The following is a 20855-nucleotide window of genomic DNA, read 5'->3' as shown; positions in this document are numbered from 1 at the left end:
TGGGTGGTGGTGAGGTCGAGCTGGGTGGTGGTGAGGTAGAGCTGGGTGGCGGTGAGGTAGAGCTGGGTGGTGGTGAGGTAGAGCTGGGTGGTGGTGAGGTAGAGCTGGGTGGTGGTGAGGTAGAGCTGGGTGGTGTCTGCTAAAGGGGCCTTCCTGTCTGTTCCCTTATTTCTCCTTTCTTTTATTTTTGCCTTCACATTTTTGATGCGTGGGTGATTTATGGGCATGTGTCTTCAAGACAGCCTGTGCCTTTAATTCAAACAGAAGGATCCAGAAGGCTTTGCTGATTTAAATGGGTGATTGCCCCAGTACCAATGATGACTCAGTTTGATTGATTTGGCTGGTGGCCCATGAATTGGCCCAAAAGGCTGTGATCTGCCCGGCAACAGGTGGTGATTGGATCTGAGCTCACTGGAATGTTTCAGAACTTAGGGTTTCAGTTTGCCTCCTGGTAAACCCGAGGAAGGACTACTGTCCACTCCCCTTTTCGTTTTCACCAAAAAGGCTGTGCTTCTGAACTGGTCAAAAGCCTGGATGAATCTATGTACAGGAGAACTATTCCAGACTTTGCAAGCAGGTGAGAACCGACCAACTCTCTCCAAAAAAGGCAGACGCCTGGAAATAAACCACGAACTGAAAGCAGAGTTTGAGGTGAGGCAAAGAGGGCTCTCCAGGAAGAGCTGTGACTAATACATTTCTAAACTACAGGGAAGATTACAGGCTGAAAACCAAGGACTTTGATCAACCAGTGTGCTGTGAGGAAAGTGTGCTAAAGGATCGCATTTGAAGTAAAGACAGTTATCTTTTGACCTTCACTCTTATTATTTTTACCCCCTTTCCCTGAAATTGAAAATTGAAATTGAAAATGGCTTATTGTCACAAGTAGGCTTCAAATGAAGTTACTGTGAAAAGCTCCTAGTCGCCACATTCCGGCACCTGTTCAGGGAGGCTGGTACGGGAATTGAACAATGCTGCTGGCCTGCCTTGGTCTGCTTTCAAAGCCAGCGATTTAGCCCTGTGCTAAACCAGACCCTCCTCTGTGTTGTGTCTGTCTTGTGTGTGTGTGTGGGGGTAGAGGGTGGGACAGTTAAAGGGGGCAATAGGGTAGCTTGTTGTTATTCCATTGCATTTACTGCATATTTCATCATTATTCTTGTTTTAAATAAGCAGTAATTATGTTTCAACTTACAAACCTGGTGACTGTGATTATTGGGCAGCGAAGGGCCAAAGACTTTGAGAATTGTTATAAGAATTATTGGTTAATTGACTTGTGTTGTGACTCTGGGACGAGTGGGGCTGGGACTGACCGTGCACTGGCCCAGGATGTCATAACAGTGCCCACTGGAGTCAACTGGCAGGTTGGAGAGATGAACAGAGGATATATAACTTTAGAGGTATGGAGCAGGCACCTTGTCCACAGTATGATCGGAACTGATTCTTTTGACACGTGAATTTTTGTTGAGCTCACCGGCTGCATCCACAGTGGGAAAACACAGCAAACAGTGGGGTAGGAAAGGAAGGCTGCGGATGCTGAGGGGCAAATTGACATTTCAAGACTGAGATCTATAGGTTTTGGAACAAAAATTGAGTTAACGCACACATCAGCTCGGATCTAAACACATGGTATAATATGATGGGCTGAAAGCTCTACTCCTGCCCCTATGTTCCCTCAATTTACTATATCCAGTATCTATTTTTATTCATGGAGTGGGATGGTTAGGATGAGGTGGGTACTGGTTTCAGTCATTAGCTACTGCAGTGCTGACAGCCATCGTTAGCACTGATAACCAACATGGCAGCCTGTCAACCAGAGATGTCATCAAAAAAAGAAACACACAAAGGCTGTCAGGAATTTGTTTATGTAGACTATTCAATCTGTTAATAAACAGGGCCATGGCAGGAAGCGGCTGACTCAGCTCCTCATTGTCTAATCTCGGTGAGGGATGCACAAGCTCATGCATCCATGTGATGGATTGATTCTGAGGGAGAAGAGAATTTTGTGAACAAAGGAGTGGGGATAGTGCAGCTTTAAGGGAGTATATGAAAAAGCAGGAACACCAGTGAAATCCCTAATCATATCAGGATGTGGGCTGCTGTTCAATTTTCCACACAAACCAATGAGTTTGTCTCTTCCTGTATCAGTACTCCAAGCGAGGCCCCCTGTGAAATCAGTGCCACAGCTATAAACTTTATCCTACTCCTGAACCTTGACCTTTCCGAGGTTAGCTCCATTAAATCATCCATTAAAAAGTGAAATAGAAAACAGCATGTGGATCTCGTAGCAGCAGTGGAATTTCAGGAAATGGAACGAAAAAAAAACCCTCTGGTGTACTGTACCTGATCCTCCAGTTGTTTTCCCTGCTGGCTTCCATCTTCCTTTCCCAGGCTGTCTGGGATGGGTGCCATTGACACATACTTTCCACCCTTGAATGCCAACAGAGGTTCTTCTTGGCCGCACAGAGCTTCCAGGAAGTACTTTAGCACTGTGACCCTCTTGCAGTCAGCCGCTATTACCTAGTGTTTTCAGGAGGAAATCAGAACATTAAGCAGGGGGTAAAAACCACATTGTTGGTCAAATGCCAAAAGACTGATGGGAAACGTATCAAACAGGATGGAGGCTACCGGGGCCGGGGGGGGGGGGGGGGGGGGGGAGGGTTGGATGGGCAGCTGAGGCTGGGCTGGGCTGGGGAAGGCATCACAAGTATGGTTACAAGGTGGTCCATATACACACACCAGTAAAGTCACTACCTGCAACCAAAATCAAACAAGCGCAACAGTAAGGAAGGAATAGCAAATCTGAAAGATTTAAGTCGCAAAAAGGAAACTGAAAAGTGTTTCCACAATAGCATCAACTTCCTTCTTTCTCTAATTTTAACCACCTATTATCATACTGCCTGTCAGCCACTTGACATTAGTATGATCTGTGACCACAAAACCAGAATCCCAGGCTTGACCTTAAGCCAGGGGAACAGACATTAAGTCATTTGGGGATGCTTTTTCTGGTCAGGAGGGTGCTGACAGAGGTTCACTTACACGCTTACAAAATGCTGACTACACATTGCACTAATTCTGAAACCATAATGCTTGCTTTTTATTTCAAATTATTGTGGAGAAATTGAGGGGAGTTTTTTCACACAAGCATAAAACTGCATTTTTGCAATCAATGAATTCAAACATATTTGAGCACCAATGTATTTTTCACATCACGAATATTGCACTGGCAACAACTGCAAATACTGGTGGCAAATAGTTCATTTAACCTACTCAAGGAATTCAATTTCCTGCAGCTAAATAAAACACTACACTGCAAACTTTTAAAGTACGTGTTTAGATAGCTGTGAAATTATAGAAGATTATAGTTATAATACAAGCTCAACCCATTACTTTTTCCTGTGGACAAGCCTTCATTCCCTACAGACCAAAATGTGAGCCTATGCACTAAGCATTTCCCAAGTGAACACGATGTGTGCAATCTAACGGAAAAGTTTCTAAGTGCCATTTCAGGTGGGTTTGGCTGGGAGTTGCTCCCTGGCTGTGTCAGCGAGTTCCCCACCGCTATCCAACCACATTCAGTCACTTTTCCGGGCCCTGGGGAGTTGCTCTCCGGGTTACCCACATTTGAATTTTTTCCATCACTGGATAACTGAACTTGTTGGCCTGAGCGGCTCCTCAGATATCGGGCCAACATTTTGAAAGAGTGCCCCGATCTCTAAATAAGCTTGAGGGTCCCCCACAGCCCCACCCACAAGACAATTTCATCCCCCACACACATGGACACTATTCCACACTCCCCCAAGGGAGGACACCCCATTATGGGATTGCTGAGGGCTCCCCCTTTTCAGGCTTCCCATGCCCCCTTTCAGCACCCCACCCATCACCCCCTCCCCCCCCCCTCCTCCAAACCTTCCGGAGGCCCATTCATACCTGCCCTTCACCTCCCCACCCCCCCCAAATATCCCTCCTTTCATAAGCATGGCCCCCTTCAGACCCTGGAACCGCCACCCCGGCAGTGTTCCTGCTAGCGTGAGTGTCACACAGACATCTCGACAGTGCCAGGGTAGAAGTGCCATGGTGCCAGAGGGAGACCCAGGAGGATACCCCGCCCTGTCCCTGACTACCCAGGGGCCTCCAATAGCGCGGGAGAACCTCAGGTGCCATTCTGCGTCGCCCACGTTTGCGTGGATCAGTACTAATCGGCGCCCAGCTGGGGTCTGAACTGGGGAGGTCGATAGACGTCGGGAGCCGGTTAGATCTGGCATCAGCATGGCTAAGTGGGTTAGCTGTGCGAGACGGACTGATCGCAACGCTTTGCGAGATCTGAAACCAAAAGAGAAAATGCTGGAAAATCTCAGCAGGTCTGGCAGCATCTGTAGGGAGAGAAAAGAGCGAACATTTCGAGTCCAGGTGATCCTTTGTCAAAGCGTTAGGTCTGGTTAGGTCCTGTGAAACGCAGCGGCTGTCGGGAGGCCTGGGAGGGTGGGGTGCTCTACTGGGATCTACTGGCTGCGTCCCCTTCCGATTCCGGCACCACACGGTCAGGAGATCACGCCCTGTACCTTTATATTACTGGGAGATAGTATGTGGATCAAACAAGCTGGAGTTTTTTGAGAAAGACTAAATTATTAAGTAGGTTTATTCACAAATAGAACGGTTTTGAGAAGCACAATAATTAAAACAAAAATCTGTTTATAATATTATAGTTTGAAAGCAGATCACAGAGTGCTACACAAACACATCAGTATCATCAGCACCATTGAAACCTACTTTTCAGAACTTGGGATGAATAAATACCTTTTCAGAGACAGATAACAATCCGACTCTTCCACAAACAACCAGAATAGTCTTTGAAGGATTTGCATAGGTACATGTTGAACTGGTTTTGTTCTACCCGTAAGCCTCATGACTCAACAAAGCTTTACCGCCAAGATGAAATGTGAGGGGTTTCTTTTCCAGCCAGAGCCCTTTGAAGGGAGGCCTTGCAAATATTGTGGAGATCGATGCAGATAGGGAGCACACAAGGTGTTGGTTTTAGACCAATCAAAGCACATTCAACTAATTTAACTCGCTTTGGATTTGGACAGGCTGCTTGCCTCAGGTGGATTGACGTGATCATTGCTCGTGATACATTCAGACAAATTATACCATCAAAATTTCTCACATTAAGGTTCTTCTGTTCCTTTCAAAATTCTGATCTCGAATTGATGTTGGTATTGACATTAATGTTATGCCATTCACCTCAATATTTGTTGTGAGTTTGACATTCTAACCACGTTCTGGTTAAGGAAGTTTCTTCTCGATTCCCTGCTGGATTCATGGCCCTTAGTTTTGGTCTTGGCTGTACAGCTACCCTATCAAACCCTTTCATAATCTTCAAGGCTTCTATCAGCTGGAGCCTTCTCAATGTCTGAGGTGACAACAAATGTAATTGAGCCATTTGGACGATGAAAGTCCCAAGAGTCACTCACTTGTCAGTTAGCCACACCACTGTAGTGGCAGTCACACTGCTAGCAATTGTCTCAACTGAAAATTACCCTGGGTGCTCATGACCGACATTGTGATAGGTACTGGAGAGGGTGAGAGAAAGTGCGTAAGCAAGGAGGACAAGCAATGGTGAAAACGTAGAATTATACAACACAGGAGTCTATTCAGCCCATCATGCTGGTTCTTTGAAACCTGATTGAACTCGGCCCACTGTGGGAATGGATGTCGTTTTAAAAAACATTCTTGGGAATTATTGTGTTACTCTGTAAAGAGGTGTGTGTGTATAAATGATTTAGATTATATAATATAACTTATATAGTCATGTAATATAAAAGTCATACAAATGATTGAGCCAGTTTAGCTCAGTGGGCAGGACAGCTGGTTAGTGATGCAGAGCGTGGCCAGCAATGTGGGTTCAATTCCCCGTACCGGCTGAGGTTACTCATGAAGGCCCCGCCTCCTCATCCTTGCCCCTCAGGTTAAACCACCACCAGTCAGCTCGCCCCCTTTGCCAGCAGCCTATGTCCATCTGGGACAATGGCAACTTTACTTACTTTACCTTTTAAATGAATTTCTTTAAGCTCGAAAGGTTAATGGAGACCATTTGTCTGGAAGAATTGAGGGGAAAGGAGTGAAGGTGGTAAATGCATGCAGTTGGTAATGATACTTTCCTTGTCAATGGTTTATAATTAAATAGGCTATGTTTAAGAATTTGCATTTGGAGCTACATAGGGACCTCTTAAGGGAGAGTAAAAGGCTTTTACAGATTGCAATAGTTTTATAAATAAACAAGGGACAGTTGTTAAATGTTATTTGATCCCAAATGTGGGGGCAATAGGGAACACATGAAACATTTGTGTATTTGGAATTAGATATTTTAATGGGGTTGAGGTACAGCTAAATTGGTTCGATCTAACATTTACATTTTTAGCTAAGTTGAGAGTGTGTTGAAATATCAAAAGAAAGTCTCAGGTGATCAGAAACATTTTGCATCTTACCGAAGTTCCATGGGTAAACAGAAGAGGGTAAATTATATTTTTGTGACATGAAAGGAGAGACAAAAGAGAAACGCAAAACATTCTAATATTTTAGGAAAGTTGAGTTCAAAGAAGTACTGAGAAGAGTGGAATCATAGATATTTAAGGAGACATGTTGAGAGGATTGGTTGTTGGATGTGTGGGGAAGACGTCCTGAGGGAAACAGCTCTGGGCTGAGAGAAGGTGTAGGTTTAATCAGCCAGCCAGTCATGTCAGAAAAGTATTGGGCTGCAAAAAGACTGTTTCTTGGATTTCCCCAATAGAGTGAGAGAAAGTTTGAGAGATCATGTGGTATATCTTATGAAAGCAACAGCAGTTTTACTCGATATTCACAGTTAAATATCTATAACGGAATGTTGCCTAGAAGGTATTTACTTGTGATCAAGTTGAGAGTCTTTTGAGGAGAATGTTTTATAAATCGAATTTTAACTGTGTAATTGTAATTTTGTATGGTTATGTTTTCTTTTCTTCTTGATAATAAAACTTTTAATTTAAAAAATCCCCAAAGTATTACTGGACGTCTTGCAGTACTCTTCGCGTTTTCACATCACAGAAAAAGGTCCATCACCCAATCGTTTCCACACCGTCCATCAAGCACCTATCTACTCTAATCCCATTTTCCAGCACTTAGCCTGTAGCCTTGTATGCTATGGCATTTCAAGTGCTCATCTAACTTCTTAAATGTCACCACTTTTTGCTCAGCAATTAATATCTGCGTTGACACAACACCCTAGTTCTTTACCCAAAACCTTTAAAATAATAATTATAAGTATTTATCCAATTCCCTTTAGAAGTTACTACTGAATCGACTCCTTATCAGGCAGTATATTCCAGATCATAATATCTCACTTTATAGGGCATTTCTCCTCATCAACAATCTGGTTCTTTTGTCATGAGAGTGAGCACAAGGGAAGGAAAGAATGAGATAAGGGAATGAGGAGAGAGAGAGGGAGAGAGAGGGAGGGAGAGAGAGCCAGAGAGAGAGACAGAGACAGAGAGAGAGTCAGACAGAGAGAGAGAGACAGAGAGAGAGTGAGTGTGGGAGGAGGAGAGACAGAGAGAGAGAGACAGAGCGTGTGGGGGCGGAGGAGAGACAGAGAGAGAGAGAGAGAGAGAGAGAGAGAGAGAGAGAGACACAGAGAGAGACACAGAGAGAGAGAGAGACAGAGACCGAGAGAGAGAGACAGAGAGAGAGAGTGTGGGAGTAGAGAGAAAGACAGAGAGAGACAGAGAGAGAGAGAGAGACAGACAGAGAGAGAGCGTGTGGGAGGAGAGAGAGAGACAGAGAGAGAGCGAGTGTGGAAGGAGAGAGACAGAGAGAGAGAGAGAGAGAGAGAGAGTGAGTGAGTGTGGGAGGAGGAGAGAGAGACACCGGCTCTTGGAAAGAACACCCTACCCAAGTCAACACCTCCACCCTAACTCCATAACCCAGTAACCCCACCCAACATGAAGGGAAATTTTGGACACTAAGGGCAATTTATCATGGCCAATCCACCTAACCTGCACATCTTTGGACTGGGGGAGGAAACTGGAGCACCCGGAGGAAACCCACGCAGACACGGGGAGAACGTGCAGACTCCGCACAGACAGTGACCCAAGCCGGGAATCGAATCTGGGACCCTGGAGCTGTGAAGTCTTGCTGTGTTCATGTATCAAACTATTGGCCCGTTAACTTCTGCAAAATGGCGGATTGCCACTCGGCCCGTTTCGCCCAACTTTGCACATTTGGGCTGGTTGAGACAGGGGCAGCGAAGCATGACCCCGGGACTGACATGGTGTAACTGGGGCGCGGAGAGGTAAGTCACTCCCCACTTTCATTTTTTTAAAATTTAGAGTACCCAATTAATTTTTTCCAATTAAGGGGCAATTTAGCGTGGCCAATCCACCTGCCCTGCACATCTTTGGGTTGTGGGGGTGAAACCCACGCAGACACGGGGAGAATGTAGAAACTCCACACGGACAATGACCCAGAGCCGGGACGAACCTGGGACCTCGGCGCCGTGAGGCAGCAGTGCTAACCACTGCGCCACCGTGCTGCCCACTCTCCCCTTTCATGGCAATAGCACCGGGAGGGCTGGTCTGAGGGGGGTGGGTTGGTCCTGGAAGGGGGGTGGAATTGGGTCTGGGCCACACAGAGAGGGGGTTGGGTTGGGAGGGTGAGGGTGTGGTTGGGGAAAACGAGGGAGTGGGGGTGATGTGGTGGGTCTCCCGTGGAGTTGTGTGTGTGTGCGTGGGTGGGGGGGGTCCCATGCACAGCTGGGTCTCGGTGTTTAAATAATTACTCTGGAGTTCGAAGTTATTCCCACCTTCCAAGTCTGTCAGAGTACCTAGCAGCATAAAACTGGCAGAACCATCCTAAGTTGGTCATTTAAATCACTTTGTCGGATGGTTCCCGGCCCAGCCAATTGTCAAGAGGAGGTTAGTGCTTCTGGACAATTGCAAGGTGAACCCTTACTTGGGAACTTCTGAGAAGGATTCCCAGCGCATCATAGGCAGCACGGTAGCATAGTGGTTAGCACTGCGGCTTCACAGCACCAGGGTCCCAGGTACAATTTCCCGCCGGGTCACTGTCTGTGCGGAGTCTGCACATCCTCCCCGTGTCTGTGTGGGTTTCCTCCGGGTGCTCTGGTTTCCTCCACAGTCCAAAGACATGCAGGTTAGGTGGATTAGCCATGCTAAATTGCCCTTAAGTGTCCAAAAAGGTTAGGAGGGGTTATTGGGTTAAGGGGACAGGGTGGAAGTGAGGGCTTAAAGTGGGTCAGTGCAGACTCACTGGGCCGAATGGTCTCCTTCCGCACTGTATGTTCTATACGGATACCCCCGAATGCGCTGCTGGGGAACTCGGACATTATGGGCCATTGTTTTGAGTTTACTCTCTGTATAGTTACCCTTTACAGCTCCCCATATGATCAAGATTTGAATCACTGGGAGATCCAGAGTTATGGGGAGACAGGACAGAGGAATTAATTTTGGATTGCTCTCACAAATGAACCGGCACAGACGTGGACAGGAAAACAAGACATATTGTCACCTCAATGTGAGCAAATAGCTTGAATCACATTGACTAAATCCTTTCTTATATCCCTTAAACCCTTTTCCTTCATCCGTCCCTTCAATTGATTCTTTAATTGACACAGTTTGCGATTCAATCACTAACCCTTCTGAACTCTATGGTCTCCCCACTCTGTGTAAAGACGTTTTCTCGACCCTCTTTTCAAATTGCACATTTACTTTTGTTTCACGGGATGGGAGTGTCGTTGGCCAGGCCAGCATCTATTGCTCATCACTAATTGCTCTTTGACTGAGAGGCTTGCTAGATCATTTCAGAGGGCATTAAAACGTCAACCACATTGCTGTGGGTCTGGAGTCACATGTAGGCCAGACCGGGTAAGGACGGCAGATTTCCTTCCCTAAAGGACATAGTGAACCAGATGGATTTTTGTGACAATCGATAATGGTTTCATGGTCATCATTAGACTTTTAATTCCAGATATTTATTGAATTCAAATTTCACCATCTGTCATGGTGGGATTGGAACCCAGGTCCTCAGCGTCTCCAGTTTACTAGTCCTGTGACAATACCACTCCTTCACCACCTCCCTGATAATTTATTTTTTTAAATGGTATTGCATTAACCGCTCTACAGTTCTGTCCCAGTTTGTCCAGGTAATTGATCTAAAATATTTATTTTATTTGCTATGACACTACTCAATTAACTTTCAATCACTTCAGGATTTACCTGGTTTCCGATATCCTTCTCTTCAGAAAAAGCTGATGTGTAATATTTACAAAATATCTCTGCCATTTTTTCATCATCATCTACAAATTAACAACAGCTTCCAACACTTCTCCTTCCGTTACATGTGTAAAGTATTTCACCACTCTTTTTAATTATTTTGATCATTTTTCCTCATAATTCCTCTTGGTTTTCCTTATCTAATCAATATCCTAGGGTTACCATTGCCCAGAAACTAAACTAGCCATATAAATACTGTAGTTACACGAGCAGGTCAAAGGCTGGTACTTTCCTTGGGAGTAACTCACCTCCTGACTCCCCAAAGCCTGTCCACAAGGTACAAGTCAGGAGTCGAGTAAAATATTCTCCACTTTCCTCTGACTGCAGCTCCAACAACACAAGAAGCTCAATCCCATCCTGCTTGACTGGCACACCACACACCACCTTAAACATTCACCCCCTCCGTCACTCCCTCCGCCACTGATGCACAGCGACAGCCGTGTGTACCATCTACAAGATGCACTGCAGCAACTCACCAACACACCTTCCAAACCTGTGAACACTACCATCTAGGACAAGGGTAGTGGATGCATAGGGACACCATCCACTGCAAGTTCCCCTCCAAGTCGCACACTATCCTGCCTTGCGACTATATTGCCTTTCCATCACTGTCGCTGGGTCAAAATCATGGAACTCCCTCCCTACACCACATGGACTGCAACATTTCAGGAAGGCAGCTTCTCAAGGGCAATTAGGGATGGACAATAAATACTGGTTTAGCCAGTGACACCAACATCCAGTAAACAAATGAACAAGAAATAATACTGTTCTTATATGCTGGCTTTCAAAGCGAGAAGGATTCGAGTACAGGAGCAGGGATGTCTTGCTGCAATTATACAGGATCTTGGTGGGCAGCACGGTGGTACAGTGGTTAGCACTGCTGCCTCATGGCACCAAGGACCCAGGTTCGATTCCGGCTCTCAGTCACTGTCCATGTAGAGTTTGCACATTCTCCTCGTGTCTGCATAGGTTTCACCCCCACAACCCAAAGAAGTGCAGGGTAGGTGGACTGGCCCTTAATTGGAAAAAAATAATTGGGTACTCTAAATTAAAAATATATAGATACAAGGCCTTGGTGGCCACACCTGGAGTAGTGTGTGCAGTTTTGGTCCCCTTATCTGAGGAAGGATGTTCTTGCTCTAGAGGGAGTGCAGCGAAGGTTTACCAGACTGATTCCTGCGATGGCGGGACTGACGTATGAGGAGAGATTGAGTCGGTTAGGATTGTATTCGCTGGGGTTCATAAGAATGAGGGGGGTTCTCATAGAAACATATAAAATTCTAACAGGACTGGACAGGTTATATGCAGGAAGAATGTTCCGGATGGTGGCGGTGTCCAGACCGCAGGGTCAAAGTCTAACAATACAGGGTAAACATTTTAGGACTGAGATGAGGAGAAATCTCTTCACAGAAAGACTGGTAAGCCTATGGAATTCGCTACGACAGAAAGCAGTTGAGGCCAAAACATTGTATGTTTTTGAGAAGTTAGATATAATCCTTGGGTTAAAGGGGTCATAGGAACATAGGAATTAGGAGCAGAAGCCGGCAATTCCGCCCTTCGAGCCCGCTCCGCCATTCAGTCAGATCCTGGCTGATCTCTTCAGGTCTCAAATCCACCTCCCCACCTGTTGCCCAAATCCCTTTAACCCATTTTTAAAATCAGGAATATATCTATCTCCTTGAAACCAGTTAATGATTCAGACTCCTCCGCACTATGGGGCAGCGAGTTCCACAAGTTCACAACCCTCTACGAGAAGTAGCTCCTCCTCATCTCAGTTTTAAATCTACCGCCTCTCACCTATATCTGTGACCTCTCGTTCTAGACTGCCCCACAAGGTGGAACAATTGGTCTACATTTAGTTTATCAATCCCTTTTAGTATTTTATATACCTTGATCAGATCCCCTCCCATCCTTCTAAACTGCTGCGAGTATAAGACCAAACCGTTTAATCTTTCCTCATACATCAACCCTTTCATCCCCGGATCATATCAAAGGATATGGGTCAGGAACAGGTTACTGAGATGAATGATCAGCTATGATCATAATGAACGGTGGAGTAGGCTCGAAGGGCCTCCTCCTGCTCCCATTTTCTATGTTTCCATGTAAAACCACTTCACTTAGTTTCTTATTCTCCTTTAGCTTTTCTTAGTATTCTTGAGCTGCTCAGCTAAAGAGATCGTTAAAACATCACGTACAGGTCCAGAAAATACTCCAAAAAGTGAATAGAACGCTGTCTCTCATATCCAAAGGACTAGAATCAAGGACGTAGAAAACATTCTGTAGCTATACAAAGCCATGGTTAGTGCAAGTTAGTGGAGTTAGTGCAAGTTAGTGGAGTTAGTGAAAGCGGTTCTGTGCAACATATCTTAGGAAAGGATATATTGGCTTTTGAAGGAGTGGAGCCCTGATTTACCAAATTATACTGCCACTTCAAGGGTTAAATTACGAAGCGAGTCCATAAACTAGAGCCTGTATTCCAAGAATTTAGAAGCTTAAGGAGGTTTCAATCAAAATTTTCAAGATATTAAGCGGACAAGACAGGACAAACAGAAAGTAACTCTTTCTGTTACTTTGTGAGTCTGGGACTGCGGCATAGTCAGAAACTTAAGAGGCAGACCTTTCAGGAATAAAATTAAGAAACACGTCTTCCCACAAAGTGTGGGGAAAGTTTGGAACTTTCTCCACAAATGGCAACTGATGAGAGATCAATTTTTATTTTAAAACTGAGATTTATAGCTTTTATGTTCGCCAAGGAAATTGTTGGGGGGGGCGGGGAGTAAATGGAGCTAGTCACAAATCAGTCATGATCAAGGTGAATGATGGAACAGGCTCGAGGGGCTGAATGGCCTCCTTCTGTTCCTATTCTTCTCGCCCTCATAAGCACTCTTCATCAATGTTAATTAGTTTCAAATCTCTTCATCCCTGGCACCTGAAAATTATTAACACCCCTTTTCTTTACAAATTTTAAAGTCTGCAATCACAATGGATTTGGGAGATTGGTGCAGGATTGAGAAAAAGCATCCTTACTGCCTTCAGTTTCTCACTATGTCCAATGTTTGATGTGAATCTTCAGCGACAAATCTCATAAGCCTTAGATGAAGACATGTCTGAGCCCCATCTGTTCCTGATAGAGTGTAGATCAATGTGAACACGGAAGAGCTTGCTCAGGTGATCTGATTACTGATGGAACTGAACGTTCTGCTTGGTTTATTCCCAACAGTCTGTGGTCTCAGAGATCCTGCTCACATGCTAATGAAGCCTTAAAACAAGGCTGTAAAGTTGGAGAAATAGATCAGGGACCACATATAGCACATGGTCTAAGCATCCTTAGGAAGTGTGTAACAGGAACGAGATATGGAACACGACAACGGTTCTAAAACTGAGCAATGGCGAGGGAATTATATAACGGGATCAGTCTCAGCTGGTAAACACGTTGTGCACGGTTGCAGGTAAGTGTGCACATTTTACCAAGTTCTTTAGTTATTTTGTAATCAAAGTCATCCTACCTACTAAACAGAAAATCTCCTAACTGTACATTGGCTGGGTTATTACCTGCCAAGTGCATGAGGGTTAACTTTGATTAAGGTTATCTGCTGAAGCTACAAGCTTGATCTAAACTCCTGGGGGCTTTAATCTCCTATTGTATTGTAGCGGTTAAGCTGTATGCGTTAAATTCCGTTATGAACTATTTACCATAGTTGTTGATCCATTTAAAAATAAACCGTTGAAGCTGAGTGTAAAGAAATTAAATGCAGATCCATAATTAAAGTCCCTCTTTATGCGATTACCTGAGTAGTTCAATGGGTTTGCTGGTTTGGCCCAAGGGTTCTTCTTTTTTTAGTTTTTGCTCCTATTTGAAGTTGAGAATAGGTTTGTTATTGCTATTCTCACCAGGTCTTCCAATCTGTCTCTCTCAGCATGAGAAATAAAATTAATACTTTAAAAAAACGGATATATTTTAAAAAGCGAAAGGTCTCAACAAGGAACTACACAGCAGCAGTTAACGGCATTGTATTACCCACTTTTCTCCATTTCATTGTGCCTTTGCCACGTATTGCTCTGCTTATAGAGTTAGATGTCCTGTGTTTCCATGGCAACTTCCTCCTGCGTTACTGCTCTGAGGGACAGATAGTTCTCATGCAAGGACAGCCTCTGGTGACATTGGTTTTATTACCTAAATTAGTTTGACGTCAGTAGGTGCAGCCTTTCTGAGGTGTCTTCATTTCTTGCCAGAGTTCTTGTTTAAAATAAAGAGGTAATTCTTTAGAAGTCAAGAGGCCTAGGTAAGTGAGCACAAGTGCTATAAATATAGGAATGAGAAATGCAGCACTTTTTAAATAGAGCAAAAATGTCACTGAACTTAGCTTTTAAGTGGAAGTTACGAAGTGTTAATGATCCAGAAGATAGCGGATGCGCTTAATTCGCCAAAACCTTCAAAAGCTATGAAATCAGTCACAAGGAGGCCATCAGGCCCCTCTTGGTTAGTGGTCTACTGTTCGCTATTATAGTTATACGATAGACACAGAACCGGACATGCGATTCACTGTTTGCTCCTAATTTTGTGGGTACGCGAAACATTCAGAGACACAATTCTACTTTGAATGGAGCTGAACTTAGGATTCCATAAGACTGACTGTGACCACACAGCCGCAATATTAAAATTACTTTCCAATTTGCAGCACCAATCACATCACCAAAGATTGGTCTCCAAATGAAAGGAATGCGCAACTGCCTGCAATTCATTTCACTTCTGTTTCCAAACTGCAGCCTTATAGGAGACAGAATTTCATACAGATAATGAGGTATTTGCCGATGATATTAGCTGCTCAGCACTTGCAATAAAATAGAGCACCTGGAACGTCGACACTACATAAATCTATGTGCTCAACAAAGTGTATGCCTAAGTGGAGGTCCCCAACATCACAAATATCAGTCTTCAGCCAATTCGATTCACTCCAGGTGATGTCAAGAAACGGCTGAAGGCCCTGATACTGCAACGGTTCTGGGTCCTGACAATATCCCAGCAATAGTGCTGAAGACTTGTGCGCCAGAACTTGCCGCACCCCTAGCCAAGCTATTTCAGTACAGCTACAACACTGACATCCACCTGGGCAATTACCCACATTGCCGGGTATGTCCTGTACTCAAGAAACAAGACAAATCTAACCTGACATTACTGCCTCATCAGTCTACTCTTGATCATCAGTAGAGTGATGGAAGGAGTCATCAAGTGCTGTCAAGCAGTTATTTGCTTAGTAATAATCTGTTCACTGACACTCAGTTTGGGTTCCGCCAGGGTCACTCAGTTTCCTGACCTCATTACATCCTTGGTTCAAACATGGACATATAAGAGCTGAATTCCAGATGTGAGATGAGAGTGATTGCCCTTGACATCAAGGAAGCGTTTGATTGAATAGAGACCTAGCAAAACTGGAATCAATGGGAATCAGGGGAAACTCTCCGCTGGTTGGAGTCACACTTGGCACAAAGGAAGGTGGTTGTGGTGGTTGGAGGTCAATCATCTCAGTTCCAGGACATCACTGCAGTTCCACAGGGTAGTGCCCTTGACCCAACCCATCTTCAGCTGCTTCATCAATGACCTCCCTTCCATCACAAGGTCAGAAGTGGGGATGTTCTGGGATGATTGCGCAATGTTCAGCACATACGTGACACTCCGCAGATACTGAAGCAGTCCATGTACAAATGCTGTAAGACTTGGACAATACCCAGGTTTAGGCTGACAAGTGGCAAGTTACATTCGCGCCACACAAGTGCCAGGTATCAGGAAGCCGAGTTAATTTTAAGCAGTTTATGTTTGTATTGTTGGATATTAGAAATAAGGTATAGCTTTGACAAAGGGTCATCTGGACTCGAAACGTCAGCTCTTTTCTCTCCTTACAGATGCTGCCAGACCTGCTGAGATTTTCCAGCATTTTCTCTTTTGGTCATAGATTGGAGAATTACATTTCATGTTTCTGTGCAAGGGCTAAACTCTAGTTAGATTCAGGTTAAACAAAGGTGTTTGCATTTCAGTTTAACTTTAAATTTGAGAGTTTATGACACATAAGCAAATGGAGCTTAGAGATGGACTGGTTGCTTAGCAACCAGGGGCCACCTTTAAGTTAGAAATACCTTTTTTTTAAAAATATATTTTATTGAATTTTTTTTCCCCTGAGCAACATTTTTCCCGCTTACAAAACAAGCGAAACGATAACAGTAACAAAACAGAAATTTTTTAACTTTTTAACAATAATAATAATAATATACAAGTAACAAAACCTTGTACTCTATTGACCTATACTCAACTGAGCCTCCTCCCCCCCCCTCCCCCCTGGGTTGCTGCTGCTGGTCATCCGTCTTCCCTCTAACGTTCCCCTAGGTAGTCGAGAAATGGCTGCCACCGCCTGGTGAACCCTTGAGTCGATCCTCTCAGGGCAAACTTTATCTGCTCCAGTTTAATAAACCCCGCCATATCGTTTACCCAGGCCTCCAGTCCGGGGGGTTTCGCCTCCTTCCACATGTGTAGGATCCTGCGCCGGGCTACGAGGGACGCAAAGGTCACGACATCGGCCTCTTTCGCCTCCTGCACTCCCGGCTCTTCCGCAACTCCAAATAGAGCTAACCCCCAGCCTGGTTTGACCCGGGCGTTCACCACCTGCAAAATCACTCCCGTCACTCTCTTCCAATACCCTTCCAGTGCCGGGCACGCCCAAAACATATGTGCGTGGTTTGCCGGGCTCCCGCCACACCTCCCACATTTGTCCTCCACTCCAAAGAACCTGCTCAATCTTGCCCCCGTTGTGTGTGCTCTATGTAGCACCTTAAATTGAATCAGGCTAAGCCTGGCGCATGAGGAAGAGGAATTTACCCTGCTTAGGGCATCAGCCCACATACCCTCCTCTATCTCCTCCCCTAATTCTTCTTCCCACTTTCTTTTTAGTTCGCCCACCGACTCCTCCCCCTCTTCCCTCATCTCACTATAAATCTCTGACACCTTGCCCTCTCCGACCCACACCCCTGAAAGCACCCTGTCCTGTATCTCCCGTGTCGGGAGCCGCGGAAATTCCCTCACCTGTTGTCTAGTAAACGCCCTCACCTGCATATATCTCAAGAAATTCCCCCGGGGTAACTTATACTTTTCCTCCAGTGCTCCCAAAAGTCCCATCTATGAATAAATCTCCCACCTTCCTAATTCCCAACTGGAACCAGCTTTGAAATCCTCCATCCATTCTTCCTGGGGCGAACCTATGGTTGTTCCTGATAGGGGACCCCACCAGGGCTCCCCGCACCCCTCTCTGTCACCTCCACTGTCCCCATATGTTCAGTGTTGCCGCCACTACCGGGTTCGTGGTGTACTTTTTCGGTGAGAACGGTAGCGGCCCCGTCACCAGCGCCTCTAGACTCGTCCCTTTACAGGACCTTCTCTCCAGCCTTTTCCACGCCGCTCCCTCACCCTCCATCATCCATCTACGTATCATTGCCACATTGGCGGCCCAATAATAATCTCCCAAGTTCGGTAGTGCCAGTGCTCCTCTGTCCCTACTGCGCTGAAGGAACCCCCTCCTTACTCTCGGAACTTTCCCTGCCCACACAAAGCTCGTAATGCTCCTATCTATTTTATTAAAAAAGGTCCTGGTGATTAAAATAGGGAGACATTGAAATACAAATAAGAACCTCGGGAGGATCATCATCTTAATTGCTTGCACCCTGCCCGCCAGCGATAAAGGCTGCATGTCCCACCTCTTGAAGTCCTCCTCCATTTGTTCTACCAGCCGTGTCAGATTAAGTCTGTGCAAGGTTTCCCAGCTCCTAGCGATCTGAATCCCCAAGTATCGGAAGTTTCTTTCCACTTTCCTTAGCGGTAAGCCTTCTATCTCTCTACTCTGGTCCCCTGGATGTATCACATATAATTCACTCTTCCCCATGTTTAACCTATACCCCGAAAATTCCCCGAACCTCCTCAAGATTCGCATAACCTCTATCATTCCCCCCCCCGCTGGGTCCGACACGTATAGCAATAGGTCATCCGCGTATAACGAGACTCGGTGTTCTTCTCCCCCTCTATTCACCCCTCTCCATTTCCTGGAGTCTCTCAGCGCCATGGCCAGAGGTTCAATTGCCAGCGCAAACAACAATGGAGACAGCGGGCATCCCTGTCTTGTTCCCCTATATAATCGGAAATACTCCGATCTATGTCGACCTGTAACTACGCTTGTCGTCGGTGCCCCATAAAGTAGTATAACCCAGCGAATAAATCCGTTCCCAAACCCAAACCTCCTTAACACTTCCCATAAATACACCCACTCCACCCTATCAAATGCCTTCTCTGCGTCCATTGCCGCCACTATCTCTGCCTCCCCCTCCACTGAGGGCATCATTATCACTCCTAATAGCCGTCGCACGTTAACATTCAATTGTCTCCCTTTTACGAACCCTGTCTGGTCTTCGTGCACCACCCCTGGGACACAGTCCTCTATCCTCGATGCCAGCACCTTTGCTAGCAGTTTGGCGTCCACGTTCAATAGTGAAATAGGTCTATAAGACCCACACTGCATCGGATCTTTGTCCCTCTTCAAAATTAGCGATATCGTCGCCTCCGACATTGTCGGGGGTAGTGTCCCCCCTTCCCTGGCCTCATTGAACGTCCTCGCCAACAACGGGGCCAACAAGTCCACATATTTTCTGTAGAATTCCACCGGGAACCCGTCCGGCCCCGGGGCCTTCCCTGCTTCCCAGTCCCTTAATAACCTCGTCCACCTCAATCGGCGCCCCCAGGCCTGCCACCGCCTGCTCCTCCACTTTCGGGAACCTCAACTGGTCCAGGAACTGCCGCATCCCCTCATCTCCCTCTGGGGCATGAGACCTATACAGTTCTTCATAAAAGGTCTTAAACACCTCATTTATCTTTCCTGCCCTTCGCACAGTGTCTCCCCTTTCATCCCTAATTCCTCCTATCTCCCTCGCTGCTGCCCTCTTTCGCAGTTGGTGCGCCAACAGGCGACTAGCCTTTTCCCCATATTCATACCTTCTCCCCTGTGCCTTCCTCCACAGTACCTCCGCCTTTCTGGTGGTCAGAAGGTCAAACTCGGTCTGGAGTCGTCTCCTCTCCCTGTACAGCTCCTCCTCCGGGGTCTCTGCAAATTCCCTGTCCACCCTTAAAATCTCCCCCAGTAATCTATCCCTTTCCTTGGCCTCTGTTTTCCTTTTGTGGGCCCCAATAGAAATCAGCTCTCCTCTGACCACCGCTTTTAGTGCTTCCCAGACCACTCCCACAGGGACCTCGCCGTCGTCATTGACCTCCAGGTATCTCTCGATACATCCCCGCACTCTTGCACACACTCCCTCATCCGCCATCAGTCCCACATCTAATCGCCAGAGTGTTCTCTGCTCCCTGTCCTCTCCTACTTCCAGGTCCACCCAATGTGGGGCATGATCCGAAACCGCTATGGCTGAGTATTCAGCTTCTTCCACCCTAGAGATCAACGACCTTCCTAAAACAAAAAAAATCTATCCGGGAGTACACTTTATGGACGTGGGAGAAGAAGGAATACTCCCTAGCCCTGGGTCTAAGAAATCGCCATGGATCCACTCCCCCCCCCATTTAGTCCATAAACCCCTTAAGTACCTTGGCCGCTGCCGGCCTTCTTCCAGTCCTTGAGCTGGATCTATCTAGCCCCGGGTCCAGCACCGTATTGAAGTCCCCTCCTAAAATCAAATTTCCTGCCTCCAGGTCCGGAATACGCCCCAGCATCCGTCTCATGAACCCCGCATCGTCCCAATTTGGGGCATACACATTAACCAACACGACCTCCATTCCCTCCAGCCTACCACTCACCATTACATATCTACCTCCACTATCTGCTACGATGTTCTTTGCTTCAAATGCTACCCGTTTCCCCACCAAAATGGCCACCCCTCTGTTCTTTGCGTCCAGTCCTGAGTGGAACACCTGTCCCACCCATCCTTTCCTTAGCCTAACTTGGTCCGCCACCTTTAGGTGCGTCTCTTGGAGCATAACCACGTCTGCCCTTAGTCCTTTCAAATGCGCGAGCGCTCGGGCCCTTTTTATTGGTCCATTCAGGCCTCTCACGTTCCACGTGATCAGCCTCACTGGGGGGCTACCTGCCCCCCTCCCGTGTCGACTAGCCATTACCTTCTCTAGCCCAGTCCCATATCCCGCCTCCGCGCTCCCGCTCGCTCCCCCAGCGTCGCATTCTGCCCCCGACCACCCTCTCTTTAGTCATTTCCTTTTGGATTTCCGCAGCAGCAACCCAGTTGTCCCGTCTCCCCCCCCCCCCCCCCGCTAGATCCCTATCTAGCTTGATTGCTCCCCCCATATCACTTCCGTAAGTCAGCTGACTTCAACTGACCCCGGCTACTCCTGCTCGCTCCTCGGCCCCCCCGGTGTGAGGGAACTCCCATCCGCCTTGCGCCTGTTTTCCCGCCTTATTCTTTCTGGCGCGGGAACATCCCTTTACCTGACCCGCCTCTTATGGCGCAGCTCCCTTTCCCCTCCCCCTCTCCTTCCCCATTCTCTGACTA

The 20855-nt window shown here is 46.4% G+C and overlaps 1 protein-coding gene across 1 annotated transcript in view; it reads right to left on the bottom strand.

Moving 5' to 3' along the window:
• Positions 1 to 20855, bottom strand: part of smg6 (SMG6 nonsense mediated mRNA decay factor) — a 679747-nt gene that overhangs the window by 179463 nt on the left and 479429 nt on the right. The window contains 1 exon segment of the mRNA XM_072470017.1: positions 2338 to 2514. Within this exon segment, the coding sequence (XP_072326118.1) occupies positions 2338 to 2514 (177 nt within the window).

This window comes from Scyliorhinus torazame, chromosome 12 (genome assembly GCF_047496885.1).
Source record: "Scyliorhinus torazame isolate Kashiwa2021f chromosome 12, sScyTor2.1, whole genome shotgun sequence".
In the NCBI taxonomy this organism is placed as follows: domain Eukaryota; kingdom Metazoa; phylum Chordata; class Chondrichthyes; order Carcharhiniformes; family Scyliorhinidae; genus Scyliorhinus; species Scyliorhinus torazame.
Note: the sequence above shows the minus strand (reverse complement) of the source record. Positions and strands in the feature narration are given on the sequence as shown.